Here is a 20,563-nt window from a genome sequence, read left to right on the forward strand (position 1 = left end):
GAAAACTGTTATGGAGGCAAGAGGCCTCCCTCTACACTATAACATTCTGCGGCCTGAACTTTCACTTGGGGGGGTTGGTGGGGAAACAGACGTAAGAGCAATTTCTTGGCCCCTAACTCAGTCTGGGGGTGGGGGTAACAGTCACTGACCTGGGATTTTTATGAAGATGGCCTCTTAAATGGAATGGAGACAGGCTCTCCACCCAATTAAGGGAGATGGATGGCACTCGAAACAGGAGTTACAATCAGAGATCTTCCAGCCTGACGGGATCTGCAGGCTGCAGGAAGGAATGGTAAATAACTGCGAGGGTATTTCAACATGAAGGCACCATCTCACCAACTTTTTAAAAAAACTTTAACCAACAAACATACAGAATCCAGGCCGCAACTCATGCACGGGGGCAGGGGGTGGGGTGGGGGAATGGGTTGGGGGGTGGGGAGTGGTGATTAATCTCTCTACAAGGTAATCTTTCACAGAGAGGGCCTATCGGCCTGATAGCACTCGCCCTCCCGACATGCCTCCCCCCTCCCCCCCTCCACCCTGGCACTGGGTGGCCACCTCCAGCAAATAAACTGGCCCCTGTTGGGGTTGAGAAATGAATGGAAAATCCCAGTCAGCATCCTGTTAGTGTGCTTATCAAGGCACTTAATGAGCCTAATTGTCTACCTTCCTCATGGGGACGACTATCCTGCTAGACCTGAACTTGCCTTTGCCAGCATGGGTGGTGCTGAAAATGGCATCGGGAAACTGGCATGTCAGCCGGCATCAGAGTTTTCAGGTGCCCTCCGCCTGGATTCCCACCTTCGGTGGGGCCTGAAAATTCAGTCTGTGATTCTAATTCTGTTGCAGGTTGTGTTGTTGGCTTACAAAGGCAAGCACTCCGGTTCCATTACATTGCTTTCCCTATGTGCACTTTAAACTTCAAGCCTGGCCCACTTTGCACGATTGGGATAACCTTTGCTAATAGTTTAGTGTTGAATTTTGTCGGAATGCACAAGGCTGGTTTGGAGCATGGGTCACATGACTACTATGGGTGGGAAAAACATGATGGGGGGGATTTGGTCAAGGAGAACAAACGCCAGGTTCACTCCCTGGAACAGGCAAAAGCCAGAGTGTGGAATGCAAATGTGCACAAGGTCATTTATTTGTAGACATTCATTCTATTAGTTGTGCGGTATGATTCCTGCTGGTTTGCGGGTCAGATTTTTCCATCCGATTTTCAGCTTTTCAGCTCATTAATTATACATCAATGATGAGCTCGTTGAATCGTGTGATAGGGTTAGGCAAGGATTCATCTGGCCAGTGTTACCTCATGGGGCCACAGGTCCTGGCGCAATAGTTAAATGGCACCTGCACAGACATTCACTCACTGCAGGCCAGGTGTGGTGTGAACTTCTGCATCACCATGGTGCCCAAATGTACAAAACCCTCAGCACCACAGTTCAGCGAGGCCTCCCTGGGAATTCTCCATCAGGCCATCCAGGAGAGGTGCGAGGTCCCCTTTCCAAGGTATCGGAGCAGGAGGTCCTCCCACCTGACCCTGTCACCAGGAAATACAACGGCAGTGGCCGCTGCAGTGCAGGAGGAGAATGAATGCTCTGTTATGCTCTGCCAGGGTAAGTGAAACTTCTACTCATTCCAAACTCACACTCTCATTAGGGCATCAGGCAGTCTACATGTGTGCCATCCACATGGATGACACACATGACCAGCAGATGGGATGTCAGCACTGCATATTTGCCAGCCAATTAAGCTCATCGTCTCATGTAAGTTCCTGCACAATGGCATCTTAATCCTGTTATGTATTGAATGTCTTTTAAATGTCTTATTGAGCTTGCCGTACTTGGCAGCAGGGCATTTTGGGATGACAGAGTTCATGCTTGTTTTGGTTAGTTCAATTACTGCAGTCAATAAATGAACCAACGCTGTGTGTGCTTGAGTATTCATCGATCCCTAAAGGGCTGTAGGCAGCACCAATATTAAAACAAAACAAATTGGCAATGAGGACAACGTACTGCCACTTGAACAAAAAGGCAGCTAGCAAAAGGAAATTACTAATAAAAGAAGCATGCCTGCTGATATTCCTGAAGGGCAAGGTGCAAAACCAACAAAGTCCTTGTAGAGTTAAATTTTAAAAAGGAATTTCTGCTGCTCTGAAGATTACAGAAAAAAAAGGCAACCAGAGCAAGGAGCAGTGCTGCAGCGCTGGGTTTAAATAATAAACGGTCCCGATCTGAATGTCTGAGAGGTCTCCCGGAGCACTCTAGAAGTAAAAAATAAGAAAGAACTAGCGCAGCAAAGGATGTGCTGCAGTCATTTTTTTTTCGAGCGCTTAAAGAAACAAGAAACCGACGATTGTAGGGATCCCGAGCAAAACACAGGAAAAGTAGAATGACAGGGCCAGAGGCTGCAGGTAGCCCCCAAAGTTTCAAAACAGGACAAAGGGTAAGGGAAAGAACAGCAGGGAACAGAAGTGCTCTTACCTTGAGCATTTTTAAAAGTTTAGAAAAGAAGGCTCACAATTTCTGGGAGCCCACTAAAAGCAGAAAAGCACGGGAAGAACCACAGAGACAGAGCCGACAGCTGCTGACAGCCTGAGTAAAACAAAAGCGTGCTGTCTTGAAGCAATAACTGCATTTAAAGTGGTAACTACCAGAAAGAGGAAACAACAGTAAGTAAAAAGTAACTGATGAAGAAGAAAAAATAAAAAAAGATGGGAAATGACTACATTTCCTGGACCTATGGGACATTGCGATGAGACTGTGGAACAGTGGAGTTCCTACACTGAATACTTTGAGTTTTTGGTCCCTGCAAATTGAAAATGATAGCAAGGCAGCAACTTTCTTAAGTGTGATGTAGGTTAAAACCTTTGGCTTATTAAGAAGCTTAGTGCCCCTTAACAAGCCTGGCACAAATCCGTATGAGGACATTGTGAAAGCCACTGAGATGCGTTTTTCTCTCAAGCCATTTGTCATAGCAGAAATATCTAGGTTTCACAAAAGAAACCAAGAGGGGCAAACAACTACACAGTTGCAGTACTTTAAAAGCTGAACATTGTGAATTTAAGGAACTGCTGAACATTATCATCCATGACAGGTTGCTCTGTGGCCTTCATACTGAAGCAATCCAGAAATGCCTCCCGACAGAGGTTAACCTCATTTTTCAGAAAGCCATAGAGATTGCAGTCTTCATGGAGTTGGCTGCAAAAGAAGCAAAGTAGCTGACTCGAGTGCGTAACATGACAGCTGAGTGTGCACACACAAGATAGCAAGCAGCCGAGAATGTTACCGTTGTGGAAATCCCGGTCACTATCCACCTAAGTGTTGGTGCAGAGACCTTGAATGCCATCAGTGTGGCAAGAAAGGACACATAGTGTCTGCCTGTAAAAACAAAAAAAAGTAGCGGTGAATTGGAAAGGCAAACCCAGAGAAGAAGGGATCTGTTGTCTGGCGTAACAAGAAGAAAAAATCTGCATGTCATAGAGCAGGAACGAGAGGACCAGAGAGACATCAAATCCAAAGAAGGAGGGCCCCTCCACATCTGTTCAGTGGCAGGTGGTTTACAGAGCTGCTGGGTAATGCGGCTGCTGGAGGGTCAACCAATACGTATGGAACTGGACACAGTTTCTCTGGTCCCAGATGCTTTGTATAAGAAGAATGTTAAACATCCCTTGACACCTGCAAAAATCATTCTGAGAACAGGTGCAGGTGAATCTGTACACATGGTGGGCAGAAAAGAAGTTAAAGTGGGACTAAATGGACAAACTGCTAAACTACTACTGTTTATGGTAAGAGGCAAATACCCAGCTTTAGCTGGATGGTCATGGCTTGAGAAGATCCGGTTAAACTGGGCAAAAGTACACAGCGCTGCAAAAGAAGGAACTGGTCTGACAGCTGTTATATAAAAAAAAAACATGCTGTTGTTTTCAAAGGAGATTTGGGAAGCATGAAGGGAATTACGGTAAAATTGAATATCAAAGCTGACTCTCAACCAAAATTTCTGAAGGCCAGAACCGTGCCTTGTGCCATACGGCCAAATGTCGAAGCTGACCTGGAGCATCAGGTTAAGTTAGAATCTTGGTACCTGTCTCCCATAGCGAATGGGGAACAGCCATTGTTCCAATGCTTGAGAAAGATAGCTCCATACGCACCTCTGGAGAGTTCAAGGTTACTGTTAGCCCCGTGTTGTGTGCTGAACAATATCCACTTTCCCATGTTGACCTTTTTGCTAGCCTGACTGGTGAACAGAAATTCAGAAAACTAGATCTATATCTGGCCTAGTTACAAATGCATATTGGTGAGAAGTCACAAGAAAATCTGACCATCACAGTACACAAGAGACGGTACCAATTTTGCCGGGTGCCTTTTGGAATAACATCAGCTTCAGACTTGTTTCAGAGGGGCCATGGACCAGAACCTGTACTGCTTGCTTGGAGCTCAGTGCTACCTTGACAACATCTTGGTAATGGGCAAGACTGATGAGGATCATTTCAAGAACTTGGATGCCGCCCTACAAAGGCTAGAGGAGTATGCCCTCGCAAAGACAAATGCGAGTTTTTTCAGCTCTCTGTGGAATATTTGGGGCACGTCATTGATGCTGCTGGCCTTCACAAAGCACCCTCCAAGGTCAAGGCTATCGTGGCCGCTCCAGCTCCTCGGAATACCAGCCAGCTTCGCTCATTCTTACGGCTGCTGAATCATTATGAGAGATTTATTCCCACAGCTGGTAACCCCTGCATGAACTTCTGTGTCAAAACAAAGCCTAGAAATGGACTGAAGCCTGTTACACTGTGTTCTAGAAGGCTAAAGCAGCGCTAACAGACTCCAAGGTACTGACACACTTTGACCCCTCCTTACCTCGAAAGCTTGCATTTGATGCATCGCCTTATAGAATTGGGGCCATTGATTCACACACAATTCTCCCAGGTGTGGAGAGGCCTACTGCGCTTGCGTCACAGACTTTAAGCAAAGCAGAGAGCCAACGTGCTCCAATCAAATGCGAAGCACTGGGGATCATTTTTGGAATCCGAAAATTTTGCCAGTAGCTGCTCACCAATCATTGTCCATTCACCTCAGTATTTGGCCCACACACAGGCATCCCTTCTTTAGCTGTAAGCAAGGTGCAGCGTTGGGCATTGATGTTGTGTGCTCACACATATGACATCAAATATTGAAAATCTACCTTGCATGGCAATGCGGTTGGCCTTTCGAGGCTGCTGCTACCAGTCAGCCATGTGGACACTGCTCAGGAAGACATTTTCTACTTTGCAAACATGGAGAACACACCCATCACTACAGCCCAAATCAATAAGGCAACTCGAGTGGACCCAACATTGTCCAAAGTTATGGGCCTTGTGATGCATGGCAACTCTCCCCCAAACTTCTGAGTCTCACCTGACCTGCATCTTTACGTTACCAGGGGGATGGAATTATCAGTCACTTCAGGATGTTTGCTCTGGGGTATGCGAGTTATTATTCCACCACCATTGAGGAAACCAATGTTGGATCCACTGCATGTTGGACACTGTGGAATATTTTGCATGAAAGAGATTGCAAGAAGCTACTTTTGGTGCCCTGACCTGGACCAAGACATTGAGGCCAAGGCAAGATTTTGTCCTTTATGTCAGTGTGAGAAACGTGCCTCAGTTGGCACCCCTCCATCCATGGGATCAGCTGGAAAATCCATGGCTGTGCATCCATGTTGATTTTGCTGGGCCATTTGAAGGAATAATGTTCATGGTGGTTGTGAATGCTCATTCCCAATGGCCAGAAATTTCAATGATGTCCTCTACTACAGCTGGGAGTACAATTCAAAGGTGCAGAAAAATGTTCAGTTGCTACGGGTAACCAGAACAACTTGTGACTGACAATGGTCCTCATTTTGTCTTGCAGGACTTTGAGAATTTTTTGAGAAGTAATGGAATTCATCACATCACCTCAGCACCACACCACCCATCCACCAATGGATTAGCTGAGAGATTTGTTCAAACCATGAAACACGTTTTAAGTTCGGCACAAGGACATTCCTCCATTCAGAATCATCTGGACACATTTCTGCTGACATATACCGAAACACACCACATGCTACGACTAAAGCATCTCCAGCATTGCTACTACTGGGACAGCAACTGCGCATTTGCTTTGATCTGCTGAGACCAGCAAAAACACAACAAGTTGTGCAAGACCAACAGCACGACCATGTGGCAAGAAGAGAACAAAGGTCAAAGCCAAGAATTTTCTGTCCTGGACAAGAAGCCCTATCGTCATTATGCTATCGGAGCTGAATGGGTTCCTGCTACGTTGATTGCTCAGACAGGACCTGTGTCGCACACAGTCCGAACTGAGAACAACCTCCCTGGTGGAGACATGTTGACCAACTGTTGCCAAGTCAAGTGCAATCTAAGGATACATCTCTTATGAAGGGCCATCTCCAAGTCAAGGAATGCCAACTCCAGTTTCACCTCCTCAGCCCACCTCAGCTAAAATTGAGGTAGTCTCCCCTTCACCTATATTAGTCACAGCTTCAGATTCAGGTGTACGTCCTGGGTTGCCATCGGCCCCCGATGAGCATTGCTCGAACAAAGTGCTAGAAGTCCACCGTAACTCACACCAGGAGAGAAGCCTGAGCATCTGAATTTATAAAGTCAGAGACTTGAGATGGATTCAGTGGGCGTAGAGGCAGTCTACCTGCTTCCTCTAGTCCAAAAAATGTTTTGTTAAACTGACATTTTCAGTAGGTGGGGAGGAATGTGTTATGTATTGAATGTCTTTTGAATGTCTTATTGAGCTTGCTGTACTTGGCAGCTAGGCATTGTGGGGTCACAGAATTCACGTTTGTTTTGGTTAGTTCAGGTACTGCAGTCAATAAGCAAAGCATCTTATTCAACCACCTCTGCGCCTATATGAGTACTTCTCAATTTCTAAAAGGTTATTGGCAGTACTAATATTAAAACAACAAATCCCTTGCTGGGGAAGGCTCAACACACACAACAGGCACGAATGCTTCTGAACTGCTCTTTTATCCATAGTGCCCACAGTCAATCCATCTGTCTTTATGCAGGAGAAGATTTCCCACAACAGATGGGGGAGGGCCGAGATCGGAGGGGGCATCCCTGAGCTGAGGACAGTCTCCTCCCACAAGGAGCAGGTGCTGGAGCTAGCTGGTGCTAGCTGGTGAGGACAGAGATCGTCCCTTTGCAGATCAGCCTCCCCAAACAAGCCAGTGAGGTACCACCCAGTATACATCAACAACACGTGGACAATGACTGAGTGATTTATTGTGTTGGAGGCTGCCTAGTCAATCACTAATTATATCTTCTCTCAGTTCCAGCAACCAGCATAAAAAAGACAGAGTGAGACCACCAGCAAGCGCATTGGCCCCAGCTCCCAGCCCCCAGAGCACCTCAGATGAGGTGGCAGAGGAACCATCTGAACATCAATCACTGCACTCAACTTCACCCCCCCAGTGCAGATAAATGCTTCTCGGTGGGTCCTAGTTCCAGAGTAGGCTCGGGGTCCCAATGTGGTGATCATCTCACTGACACAGGTCCAAAGCAGTCGGAGGCAGTAGCAGCCGAGGTGTCTGACACTTGGAGGACAGTTGGAGACTAGGCCCCTGCTGAGTCCAACTCTGATGATGAGCCACTGCAATCAACCCTGAGAGAAATATTGAAGAAGCAAGGACAGGCAGAGAAACATCAGGCAGAGTTGTCAGAGGCCATCACCAGGCTGGAGTGAAGGATGGAAGAGTCCGTCCATGTTCTGTCTGATGTCGTAGCTCTGGCATGCGAACACATCAAAGTCTCCATGGGAAGGGTGACAGCTGCCTTGGAGAGCCAGGTCCAGCAGTTTCGGCCGGATTTGCGCTCAGACCTGCCCACCATCGCTCTAGCCATGGGTGCATTTCAGCAGTGGCTAGACAAGAGGGAGACGGGACACCTCAACATCCCTCTAGGTGCCCCTGCTCCTCAAGGAATCAGAGAGGAGCCATTGGGAGCCAAAGGGAGGAGGAGTGCCAGCCAGATACCCTGGGGGTAGCCAGCAGGTCAGGTCGAGGAAGGTGCACCTGCCCCAGAGAAGGCCAAAGGTCTTTAGCCACCAAAGTTACCTCAGACAGCAGGGCACAGCAGTCAGCCGGCTGACTCTGCCTCTGCTGCGGATGTCAAGGCTGCACCTAGACGCAGCGGTAGAATTAGAAAAATTAAGTTTTGAATGCACAATGGTGGCACAGGTGTTCATTCACTGTATATAATCTGCACTACTGTAAATATATTTCACATTTTTCCCTCTCCAAGTCTCAGGTATAGAATGGCTAATCAAGGTGATGCAAGGTCCTATGTTCATTCAAAGGGACAAAATGACCCCCCTGTAGTTATCTCTTATCTGGCCCCTCAGTTCCATAAAGTCTCACTGAATCTCATCACAGTGAATTTCCTTTAATTCCACATCTGCGACATGAACAAAGGCACTTCCTATATGAAAATGATGGTTGGACAATACACATGGAACTCTTGCATCTGAGGCTCACCTTAAGCGACCTCATGAGAATTGCTCGTCATGGTTAGTGATTATCCTGATGCTGTTTCACTGAAGTCTGCAGTTTGTGGACATTATGGGCAACATTTTCCCCCCATTGGCGGTGGGGGGGGTGGTGGGGGGGTACATGCGGGAACAAGTGCAGGCAGGCGGGTTCACGATCAGCGCCCCTAATTGACGCGCGCTGCCATTTTACATGGGCGGGCTAATGAAGGCCCGTCCAGCGTGATGTCCGCTCAGAAGTGCACTGCCTGTGCGGGCTGGGGAGGTTGGGATTCCCTGAGCCGGGAGTGCGCTCTTTCACGCAGGCGCACGAGAAAGCGGACAGGTCTCCCTGAGGCAATGTGCCGCCCCAGGGAGATCGCTGGAAGTCTTAAAAATTTTTGGAAGTGGTGAAAAAAAAACTCCTGACACGATCCCTCATGCGGCTTTGTCATATGAGCTGGGACATGTCAATTTCTTTTATTTCAACATTTTATAAACATTTTGAATCCCTCATGAAACCTCATCCCGCCCGTGGATGAGATTTTATATTTTTTCTAAAGGCCACCTGGCCGCCAACCTTAATGTTGGATGGGCAGGTCCATTAATTGGCTTAATTACTTTTTTAAAGGCCTTAAGTGGTGGTGAATTGGCTGTGCCCCGCCGAACTGAAAATCTGAATGGCGCGGGGTGATGTCGAGATGCACGCCCGATGTCACCCAGCGTCATTTTACGTGTCGGTGAGCAGGCCCCGCCCCTCTCCCCGCTCGCCGACCGGAAGATGCAGCCTTGTAAGAATTTGTCGCGACCAACGCTAGAGTTTTTTCTCCCAAGTGCACCTTGCACTGCTATTTATTTTGTAAACGTGAGGCTTTGGGGAAAGTAGTGTTCATCGTCGAGCACCATATCCTTTCGCACCTTCTTGCAACATGTTATCATCGACTTTTTCTGGGGCAGAGTCCCAACCAACCTTTTAGCCAGGGTGGGGTGGGGTAGTACATCAGCCGGTAAAATCCAGTCTGAAGACTGAAAGCTAAGTCGTCATTTGAATAGGTCATGAGAAAAGTGACAGGTAAAGCAATGAGGGCCAGCGGAATGAGAACAAAAAGGAAAGTTAGCGAGAGAGGCTTTGGGGACTTACTGCCATGATTTTAACTTGTCATCTGCTGCAACATTGCTTAGATGGAGGCGGTTAAAGACGTAGAAGATCAGCAGTGAGGTATTATGAAAAAGAAAGATAAAGGAGTGTGCCAAGAGTCAAAAGACACTCAAGAGTTCTTGTTAGGAAAGTGGAAGAAAACTAGGAAACTGAAGAGGCCGGGGGGGGGAAAAAAGCTGTAAATACACTAGATATGAAAATATGAGAGAAAACACAAGTCAAACGCAGTGGCCGGGATTACCCAATCCTGCCCACGATGGGAGACATCGCAGACGGGAACAGAAAATTTGGAGAGGCAGCCAAAGGTCCGTTGGCTTTTGGCAGGACTGGATAATCCCACCAAGTGGATACCCCAATCTCACAAGAGGAGTAAAAGGACAACAGCTTTAAGACAGTGTAATACCGCCAGGGGCTTCACAGGAGGTACATCTCGAGCCCCGCAAGGAAACCCTTTCTATTTATTTCAAACCGATCTAAGCCTAATCCTGTCGCCTGCTGGAAATGTAAGCATTTGAAACGCAACATTTAAAACGTTTTCATGGGGCAGAGTTTTGCCCTTGACTGGAGGGCGGGCAGCCGATCGCTGCCACCGAAACGAGCCCGGCCGCCATTTTAAGTGGGTGGGCCAATTAAGGCCCACCCAGCATGTCACCCAACGGGAAGTGCCATGCGCTCCCTGTGCGGGTAGGGGGTTGGGGTATTCCCCAACTGCCAGAGTGCGCTCTCTCGTGCATGCAAGTGAAAGAGCACATATCTCCCTGAGGCAAAGCGCCGCCTCAGGGAGATCGCCGAGAGTCTGTGACGCATTAAGAATAGAAAAATAAAAAAAAAATCATTAACACGTCCCCCTCATGTGAAAATGTCACACGAAACGGGACATGTTAATGAAATAGACAAAAGCTCGATTAAAAGTTTTTAAACCCGATATCAAACCTCATCCCGCCACTGGATGAGGTTCGTGAAAAAAAATCACCCACCCGCCTGCCCATTGGGGCCCGTGCGCCGACCCCAAGCTCACACGGGCCCCCTCAAAATCCTGGTCCGTTGGAGAGTTAATGGCCTTAACCAGGCCTTTAATTAAAGGTGGGCGTGCGTCCCGCTGCTGTGCACACCCGCCAACCAAAATATCACGATGCCGCACACTGACGTTGGGACACTTGCGCGACATTTTAAGTGCTGACGTGTGGGCTCTGCTACCCGCCCGTCAGCCAGAAGATTCTGCCCATAATGTCGATGAGAAAATAGTTCTGCGTTTTTTCAAAGCTTTTCTCTGTCAAAATTGTTAGCTTCGAAACAAAGCACATGGCTTGGTCAAATAGGTAGGTTTTAAAGGTCATCTTAAAGGTGAAGAGTGAGATAGAGGGGTTTGGGGAGGAAATTCCAGAGTTTAGGACCTGGACACCTGAAGGCATGGCTACCAATAGTCTGACAATGGAAATTAGGGATGCATAAAGTGCCAGGGTTGGAAGAACACCAAGATTTTGGAGGGTTGAAGGAGGACACAGAGATGGGAAGGGAGTGAGGCCATGGAGGGATTTGAACAAAAGGTCCTGACTTTTCAAACAAAGGGATTGCTAGACGAGGGGTCATTGACCAGCAACAGGTTCAAACAATGGGCTCAGGCCCCTGGCAGCACTATTAGTTTCCCCAATCCTGAGTGCCTCGAAATGTTTAAGTGTCATCACGCGTTATTTCACGCTCGTGCACCTGTGGGCCGGCCCAAAAAAATTCACCCCCAAGAGTTTGCACCACAAAAGCAACTGTGTATTTTTTTTAAACCAGTTTTTTTTTTGTTCATAGATGAGAAATAGATCAACCAGAGTATATCTGCGCCATGATTTTAAAACGTGCTTAACGACAATCTAATTCGTTGAGCAGATTGATGGGATGAATCGTTGGGACAGGAATAGACCACTCAGATCCTGAAAAATATTCTGCCATTCAATTAATTAACGGGTAAAGCCACGCAGCTATTTCAAGACAAATCTGAAATGTGGGACTGAGCAGACAAACCGTTTGTACAGATCCAAGTCAACTTTAATGCTTATGTTTCTTATACATTTGCAACAATGACAATTTGAGGGGGGTTTACAATACATAAGATTCAAGTGTTATTGTTTACATTCAAAGGATACATTTTGAGAATTGGTTCTACATTATCGCCTATTTGTTTAATTGATTTTTGGTCCAGTTTAAATAGAGTTGTGACTGACTTAAAAATGACTTTGTTATTTTAATTCAAACCATAGCTGAAGTTTAGATCATTTTACACACCATCCACTTAAAGGAAGAAATAATGAGGTTTCCTGTAGCTATTTAGAAAGACTGCAGACTTTTCTATCGCCCACTGTGCTATGGTGCCTGCCAAAATATGAAGCTATTGTTTTCCCAAAGAAAAACTGCTGTGGAGATAAAAAAGACTTTGTGATAAAGACATTCTGTGAGTTGAAGCAGGAAGGCTTGATAAGAATCCAAAGAATAGATTGTACTCATTTCCATATATTCTATGTTGGAAGGCTGTCAGCATGTATTGATTTTTCGTATTGGTTTCCTTAAGCCTGCTATCATCAGAAAGTGTGATTAAGGCTACAAAATCTCTGGCACTTCATCAACAACACATTTCTCCCTTTGTGGTCCACAGGCTGACAGTGACTAGCCATCCCCTGATGCCACACAGTGATTTGGAAGCAGGCAGCTCCGAGGAGCTCTTCCAGGCTGTGAACCATGCAGAGCAAACCTTTTGTAAGATGGAGATCTATCTGAAGCAGCAGCAGCTGTGTGATGTCATCCTGATTGCTGGGAACCGAAAGATACCTGCTCATAGGTAGGGCATCCATGCATTTCTCCTGTCAATTAACTCTGAGCAATTCAAAACTGATCTGTTTGGTGTAAAGGAAAGTTCTTTTTGGAATGCCTTGGCATTCTTTGGAAATACTGATTGGAGTTAAGGTCCCCATGAAGCTTCAGCTAATAAGCAAATTGCCTTCAACTGTGGAAAGATGGGGCCTTGGTGAGGTGCAGTATAGTTTTGGTCTCTTTAATTTCACCAAAGGCAACAAAAGTTCACTAGACTGTTTCCTGGTTTGAGAGGATTCTTCAATGAGGAGAGATAAAGTAGACTAGGCCTATTTTCCAAGGAGTTTTAAAGAATGAGAGATGACCTAATGGATCTTAAGAGGCTTGACAGGATAGATGTTGAGAGAATGTTTCCCCAGCTGGGGGAATCTGGAACATGGGGTCACAGTACCGGGCTATTTCGGACTGAAATGAGGAGAAATTTCTTTATTGAAAGTGTTGTGAGTCTTTGGAATTCATCACCTCAGAGAGCTGTGGATGCTCAGCAAATTGAGTATATCCAAGGCAGAGGTCAACAGATTTTTGAATACTGAAAGAATTAAAGGGGATCAAGTGGGAAGGCGAAGTTGAGATAAAACAGCGGTGTGAAAGGTAATCGGGGTAGGCAGCAATGTGGGGTTGAGGTTACATCCAGATCAGCCATGATCTTAATGAATGGTGGAACAGGCTTGAGGGGCTGAGTGGCCTCCTCCTGCTCCTAATTCGTATGTTCGTAAAACATCAGCCATCATCTTGTTGAATGCTAGAGCGGGCCCAAAGGGTCAAATGGCTTAATCCAGCACCTATTTCTTAATATCTTAACTTGTATGCACTAAGGAGTTAACTGAGGGAGGTAAACTCCCAGCTCCTTGCCATTAGGACTGAAACATTGAGCTGCTAAGCTGAAAGTATGGTTGAAAGTATACTTAATTGGCTTGAGCATAATCTGAGGAAAGACTTCCACTTACTGCAGTTAGTAGATAATTCCTAAACACCTGTAAAAATCATGCTTCTGATTTTGCTACAAATAACACAGCAGAAATGTTACTAAAGGTTTTTATTTTTGCATCACAATCTTTAAAAGTTACAGGTACTATAGTGTGCCACATAATTTTTTATTATCAAATTCACCCAATATTGCAGGTGGAGGTTGAGACAGTGGAAGAGATGTAAATAGCCACAAGTGGCCAAAGGATAATGGCTAACGTTTTTATTTATCCACAAGCGGTAGAACATGAGCAGATCTGGAGTCAATATTACTTAGTTCAAAAGCTGCAATTAAAATTAGTTTTTAATTGAGTACAGAAGTATTCTTCTCCCACTTGACTTTTCAATTGTTATTAATTATTTTCTCAGCCATAATTTGTTTTACATAGCACTTTTTAATGTGTTTGATGTGAGAAGGAGAGGTTGTTGCTTCAATTGACATGGTAAGATTCTACTTATCCCAGTACAGGAACAGTGGGCAGCATATTTTGGTAGAAGTAAAAAAAAATTACTGGAAATAATCACCAACCAATTAAAGAAAAAGGATTTATAGTTTTCCACTTATAGCAAGTGCAGAATATATATTTCACATATTTTAAGGCAATTATTGTTGGATTTTATTTTTATAGAAACCGTTGATAAAAGTTATTTTTGGATGACCATCTATTAATAAACATAAGGCTAAATATAACTTGTGACGATACGAGGGGAAGTATATTTACAATGTGTTTGAGATTCCCTGTCTGCTCTTTTGCAAAAGGAAGTTGTGTTACAACAAATTTCCATGCTTGCTAAAGCAGTGGAGCATATTGTGCTCTTAATGCATGCTAAGTCCTTGTTTCCAAGTACCATCATCAGTAATTTTTGAGTTTCTGCTGCTTAAGCACCAGGACTGATGGAATTTTATGCAACTCACTGTTAAAAAATCTACTGCAAGTGCATGTTTGTGATATCGGAAACAAATCATCGGCATGAAAGTAATGATCAAATGTTAAGTGGCAGCAAAATATTTTTGTACTCAATTAAAAGCTCATTTTATGAATCTGTAATTAAAATTGTCTTTATGATGAATTGTAAATTATGCAGATGCATTGGTATAGAATATACACTGTTCATAATACATTATTGAATGATCTGCCACTATTACTTCCAGCACACAGATACTTAACAATTTTTAACATATATAATTAGATTTTATTAACTTTCGATGGGCACCTTCTACATATAGTGGGAAGTATGGTTCGGTTAAACATATTGATATGGTGCTAAAACGTCACACTGGTCAAAAAAATATCTGTATTACTGTGCTATATTTACTTAATGCTCTTTTAATATAAAATATTCCTGTTTCAGCAGCAACAGTCTATTGTATCAACTTCTTTACTGCCGAAGTTAAGATACTTCAAGCAGTACAAATGTTGTGGAGTTTTCTTTGACTCTCAGCACCGCAGACTTCTTTATGGCTATCTCTTTCATTTTTTTCACCAATAATACCGTGCAGCTCTCTGTGGCCATCATTTGTCTGGAGATTTTTGTGGCTGTAAATGCTGTACACTTTCCCATTTCTGTAATCAGTGTTGTTCCATATCCATTAGCAAGGTGTGCTTTGCAGGTTACGAAGATGAGCCATTAGGCCTAACAATCTTCTCCCTTTTTCAGAGATCATTCCCATCCACTCACCCTCTCACTGTGTTCCACAATTATCTAAGAGTCCATTTCAATAGACCTTCCTGTTAAATTATTACAAAGCTTTAATACGCTTTAGGGATAAAGTTCTGTCTTATTTTCCACATCTTATTTAATTCTTAATTACCTCTTTTAACATGTGTCACTGCCATTTGAACTCCTCACTATAGAGAACTGTTTGCCTTTGTAACTCCCTTTGTAACTTGGTTAACTCAAGATCTTTTCTTTTCCAAATAAGATAAATGAAGTGTCTTATATACTCTGATAATTTAATTTGCTGATACAGTGGATTGCCTTACCTTTTCAAGGACAGTGACAAGGTCCTGTGATTAGATGATCAGAACTGTGCAGAGTGGTCCAGACTGATCATAATGAATTCCCTTTCCTCCTGATTTGCAATAGTCCATTACCAAAACATGCTCCACCTAGTTGAGAACCACTGTAGCTCTCACTGATCTGGAAGTAGGTTCAGTAATAATCATTCATTGGATTCTAAGTCTGTTCATTGTATAATTATCATTCTTTAAACAGTTACAATGTCGCCGGACTAGCAATCCAGAGGCGCAGGCTGATGCTCTGGGGAAGAAGGTTCGGATCCTGCCATGGCAGCAAATGGAATTTAAAGTCGATTAATAACCTGGAATAAAAAAAGCTAGTCTCTGTAACACTGACCATAAAACTTGTTGATTGTCGTAAAAACCCATCTGGTTCACTAGGGAAGGAGATCTGCCATCCTTACCTGGCCTGTCCTACATCTGACTCCAAATCCACAGCAATGTGGCTGACTCTTAACAGTGTTCCGAAATGGTGTGGCGAGCCACTTGGTTCAAGGCCAATTAGGGATGGGCAACAAATGCTGGCCTTGCCCCACAACGCCCACTCCCCATGAAAGGATATATATGTTTTTTTAAATATCACCTCCAATCTGATAACTCGTTTAATGTAAATACTGTTTTAAAATCGTGACACAACTTCTTCCCACTTGCAGCTCAGGCAGTGTGATGGGTTGGTAATTTAAAATATATAGAGCTGTAATTGGAAAAACAATTGCACCAGAAAACTGAGGATTGAGTTTGGTCCACACTTTGATTCTGGTAGAGATTTCTATTGTAGACTCTGTGCTAATTTATTAAAATAAACAGGAGATCTCTGTAAGAGAATGCTTACATTAAGTATACTAATAGATTATGAATGGTTTCTGCAGGCTGTTAATCTTCCTTGGTGAGATGCAACAGTCTGAATTGTTCCACACTGATGATTCATTTGTATCAGAAAAAAGGAACGCACAGATGTTCTACCACCTTCAGTCATCGGAGACCTAGAAGCAGGGAATGGAAATCCTGTTCAAGTGCTACTACTATATTGAAACCAATGCTTTAAATGAAGAACATAATGCAAGAGGGACTTGAACTAATTAAACCAGTGAGAGCTTTGGTTGCACAGACTATTAATAATATGGTTGTGTATATTTAGCAACCTCATGTTGCTGGAGGCAAGCAATTTATGGTCCATTAATCTGACAGAATAGATTTTGTTTATGCTGACAGGTAAACAGAGAAATGATGTTACCTTCAAGTTTGCTAATTGTAATACATAAATATTTCTCAGTGTAGGTATGTATGAATTTCTGATTTGTTTTCAAATGAGGCAAGATTGAGCACAAGTCTCAAGTCTAATGTCAAACAGCAGCTGTTAGCATTAAAAATGAATGCTCTCCTTGAAGGTTGTTAGTAATTGGAAAAAAAAAGTTAAGAATACAAATTTTAGTAAGGTGTTGAAAAAATTATAGCTCAATTCCCTGGTGGTCTAATGGTTATGGTTCGGAGCTCTCACCACCTCAGCCAGCGTTCAATTCTTGGCCATGGAAGCTTGTTGGCAAGCATGGACATTGTGAGCCAAATGGCATCCTTCTGTGTTGCAATGATTAGTGTTTGCAATATTAAGGTGGCAACGTTTAATGCTTCTGTTCAAGTAGTAGAACAAAAGGGTCCCTTACAAGTGCATCAAGCAATCAAACATAAAACCTGTAGCACTGTCACAAAGTATGTGAGGACAGGAGGGCAAGACTCCGAAGTTAAAATGGGTAAGAAAGAAAGTTAAAGACAGATGTTAAGGAAACCTTCTTCAATCAAGGAGTGATCAACATTAGGACCCTAGTTGGGAAAAGAGCAGGTCCAGGTCATATGCCTATTTTACACTTTGCCTGATTTTATTCCCCATTGGAGTCGATGATGAGTAAATTTGGGCGGGATGTATGATCAAGTCGATTCCATCAATTTTCTGCCAAAAGAGTTGAGTAAAATCTGGGGGCCTTGCAATTCTCTTCTGGGGAAGGCAACGATAGCAAACACTCCAGAATTATTCAAGACTTTTATGACGGGATGGTGAGAATACGAGATTTGCTTTATTCTGGATTAATGAACCAGGATGGACTGAAAGACTTCCCAACCCTGCATCTATATAGTGATCAAAGGAATCATTTTGCGACTTTTAAGGCTGGACGTTGAGCCCCCGCTGGGGCTGGTCTGGATAGCCAATTCAACTAATTAACAACCACTTAAGGCCAATTGAAGGAGGCCAACTGGAATTAGATGGGGGCCAGTTCAGTTTGGCGGCAGCTGGAGTGGAGAATGGGATGGTGACCCAGGCAGGTTTAGAAGCATTCATCCGCAGTGTGGGTGCAGGAGCAGCTGCAGGCTGCCCTGTGCATCTCCCTCCCCTCTCCACTCCATCCAGCTTCCCACAATGGTGGCCCGGCTGCAAAAGGCCATTTTTTTGCAGAACAATTTGTAACGCTCTCTCCGTTACTCACCTACCATGGCGTTCTGCTGCTGTTTTCAAGCTGCAAGATCTCTGATTAGCCCTCCAGCTTTCGAGAGCCTGCCCGCTGGCCTTAATTAGGTGTCACAAATGTGATATCAGATAACCATAATTGCATTACATACAATTTAATGGTAGGTGCCTCATGCAGCAAAACCACAATGTGGTTTTCATTGAACACTAAACAGAAACATGATAAGTTGTCCATTATCATTGCCCATAAGTTGTCCATTATTATGGTTATTATATTTAGCTTTTTAAAATAAAATTGTTCTCAGTGGAACTTTATTATTTGGTGTACACTTTTTTCTGAACACATGAATGTTACTGTTGTGTTTCTATGATGATATAAAAGCACCAATTACTCGTAATGGATTGGGTAAACATGTTGCGGGTTCATTTACTCAGATTAGGCACATGAGAACAGATATGCAAAGAAATAAAGCTCGAAGACACATCAGTAGCAGAGCTGAGTGTGTATGATCTGCTTAAAAGCAAAAGTGAAACTAAACTGGACCACATGTCACACTTTCTTTCTAGTGAATGGCATGCCGATATCCCTTAAAGACATATTGCAACATCCCCCTTTCTTTTCAAAGGTATTTTCCCCCCTTCCAAAGAAGTATAACTATTTTCAATATATGTTTATGTTTAGTTACCATTACACAAGTGTATGAAACAATGAGTCTTCAAAATGTAGAGATAATCTGCTGGTACACTTAGATCTTGTAATGTTAATCTTGTCTGGAGGTGTCTTTAATTGCTCACAGTCACCTGTAGTGTGGAATCTTTCACCATTTCTTCTTGTGGCTGCTGGCATTTGTGTTGCACAAAATGTACCAGATCAATTGACGGACTTGCATTCTCCTGTAAGTGTAATGTTGCAGCACCCTTGAAATTGCCAATTTTTTTAAACATTCTAGATATTTCAATGTTAAGTTATGAACTGAGGTAATAGAAGTAGTTTCAGAGGTTGATCTGCCATATGAAGTCTAATTAATTCCATGGATTATCACAAATGCCAGGTCACGACATGTTGGTAGACCTGCAAATGCCGGGCTTCCAGTCTGCAAGATGTAGGACATCTGTGACACTCAGGGGGATTGATTATATTTGAGCTCCGGTCCTATGGATCCTGCTCATGGAATCAGTGAATATGTAGAGAGTTTCACAGCAGTACATTTCACCATTGCCTTCCATATCTTTTAGAATTCGCAGGGGCAGTATTTTGGCAATTGTCGCTGAGTCAATCTTGGCCAATAATGAATAGTTATTAACTTTTTTAGGTCAGATAGTTTGAATCTTGGCAAACACTTTGGATGGTGTGACAGTGTCCATGTTTTCTTTGAGATTGATGGTGTGAAATGTATACATTGCACTTCGTCTCGTCGTGCATATCATTGTCATTCTCTGTTTTGTCAATCACATCATGTATATGTTTCTGATGGAATACTGGGTGGTCATTCTTATTGCTTGAAGATACCCATTGCGTACAGTCTGTTTGGATCAGTGCATGGGTCTTTGTAGCTTTGTATACTTATGTCCATCCTTGAGTAGCTCTTCGATGCTACATATTTTGGGCTTGCTTAGCAGGTCTTTCTGGAATGCTTTCATGGAAGTGGATGCAATCACCAACTCAACAATGCTGTCTGCTAGCTCTGTGTCTGAAAAATTTGTTTGCTTTCCAGAATCATGGTTAGTGTGTGATGGAATATCTCAGGAGCTGACGAGATGCTGAAAGGGAGGCGATTAAAACAAAACTGCTACCTGCCTCCTACGTACCAACATACAAAATAGGAGCAGATGTAGGCCATTCAGCCTCTCGGGCCTGTTCCATCATTTAATGACATTAAGGCCTACTTCCCCTAGTCTCAGCCCTCAGCCTCCTCACTCATCCGGCAAGCCTTGGTGTTGAGCTCAGTCGGTGCTTGTTAGCAGCGAGGCATTTCAATTAATTACTTTAATTTCTCTTGTTTATGTCAAGTTTGGTGAAGAGGATGCTATTGGCAAGCTTTGCCAGGCTGTCGCTTACAGATGCCATAGGGTGGACCTCCCTCTGGACTGTTTTGTTTAATTGCATGTAGTCTATGTACAACCTGATTTGACTGTTGGGTTTAGCGACTATAACCAGGCTGGAACACCACCAAGTTGGATGTGTGATCGGTGAAATCACACGCCTGTGGTGCATGAGGTCAAGTTCCTCTTTGACCTTCAGTAGTAGAGGATGTGGTACCCTCCTAGGGATGAATAGGCACACTGGCATGGCTTCTGGGAGCAGTGAAATGTGATGTTCATTTTTAAGTTTACCCAGCCTCTGGAAGAGTTGTGGCGATTCATGGCGGAATTCAGCCCTGTTGTCTGGTGGAAGGACCGCAGCTACTTCCTGTAGGAAGTACAGTTATACACATACATTTCTGCTGAGTAAACAGACAGTTTGATTATGTAGAGTATAGAGGGTCACTGTGATCTGTCACCCATTGAGGCTTAGAGTAGTTGTTATCTGACCCTTGACGTGCAGGGGTGAGTTCCCCATCTGCCTGGACCTTGAAGTTTACTATTT

At 43.9% G+C, this 20,563-nt stretch overlaps 1 protein-coding gene across 1 annotated transcript in view; it reads left to right on the forward strand.

The window, feature by feature from the left end:
• Positions 1-20,563, forward strand: part of LOC121283937 (kelch-like protein 1) — a 301,576-nt gene that overhangs the window by 123,700 nt on the left and 157,313 nt on the right. The window contains exon 2 of the mRNA XM_041198734.1: positions 12,317-12,499. Within this exon, the coding sequence (XP_041054668.1) occupies positions 12,317-12,499 (183 nt within the window). The remainder of the gene's footprint in view (positions 1-12,316; positions 12,500-20,563) is intronic.

The sequence above is a fragment of the Carcharodon carcharias genome, chromosome 11 (assembly GCF_017639515.1).
Source record: "Carcharodon carcharias isolate sCarCar2 chromosome 11, sCarCar2.pri, whole genome shotgun sequence".
NCBI classification, from domain to species: Eukaryota; Metazoa; Chordata; class Chondrichthyes; order Lamniformes; family Lamnidae; genus Carcharodon; species Carcharodon carcharias.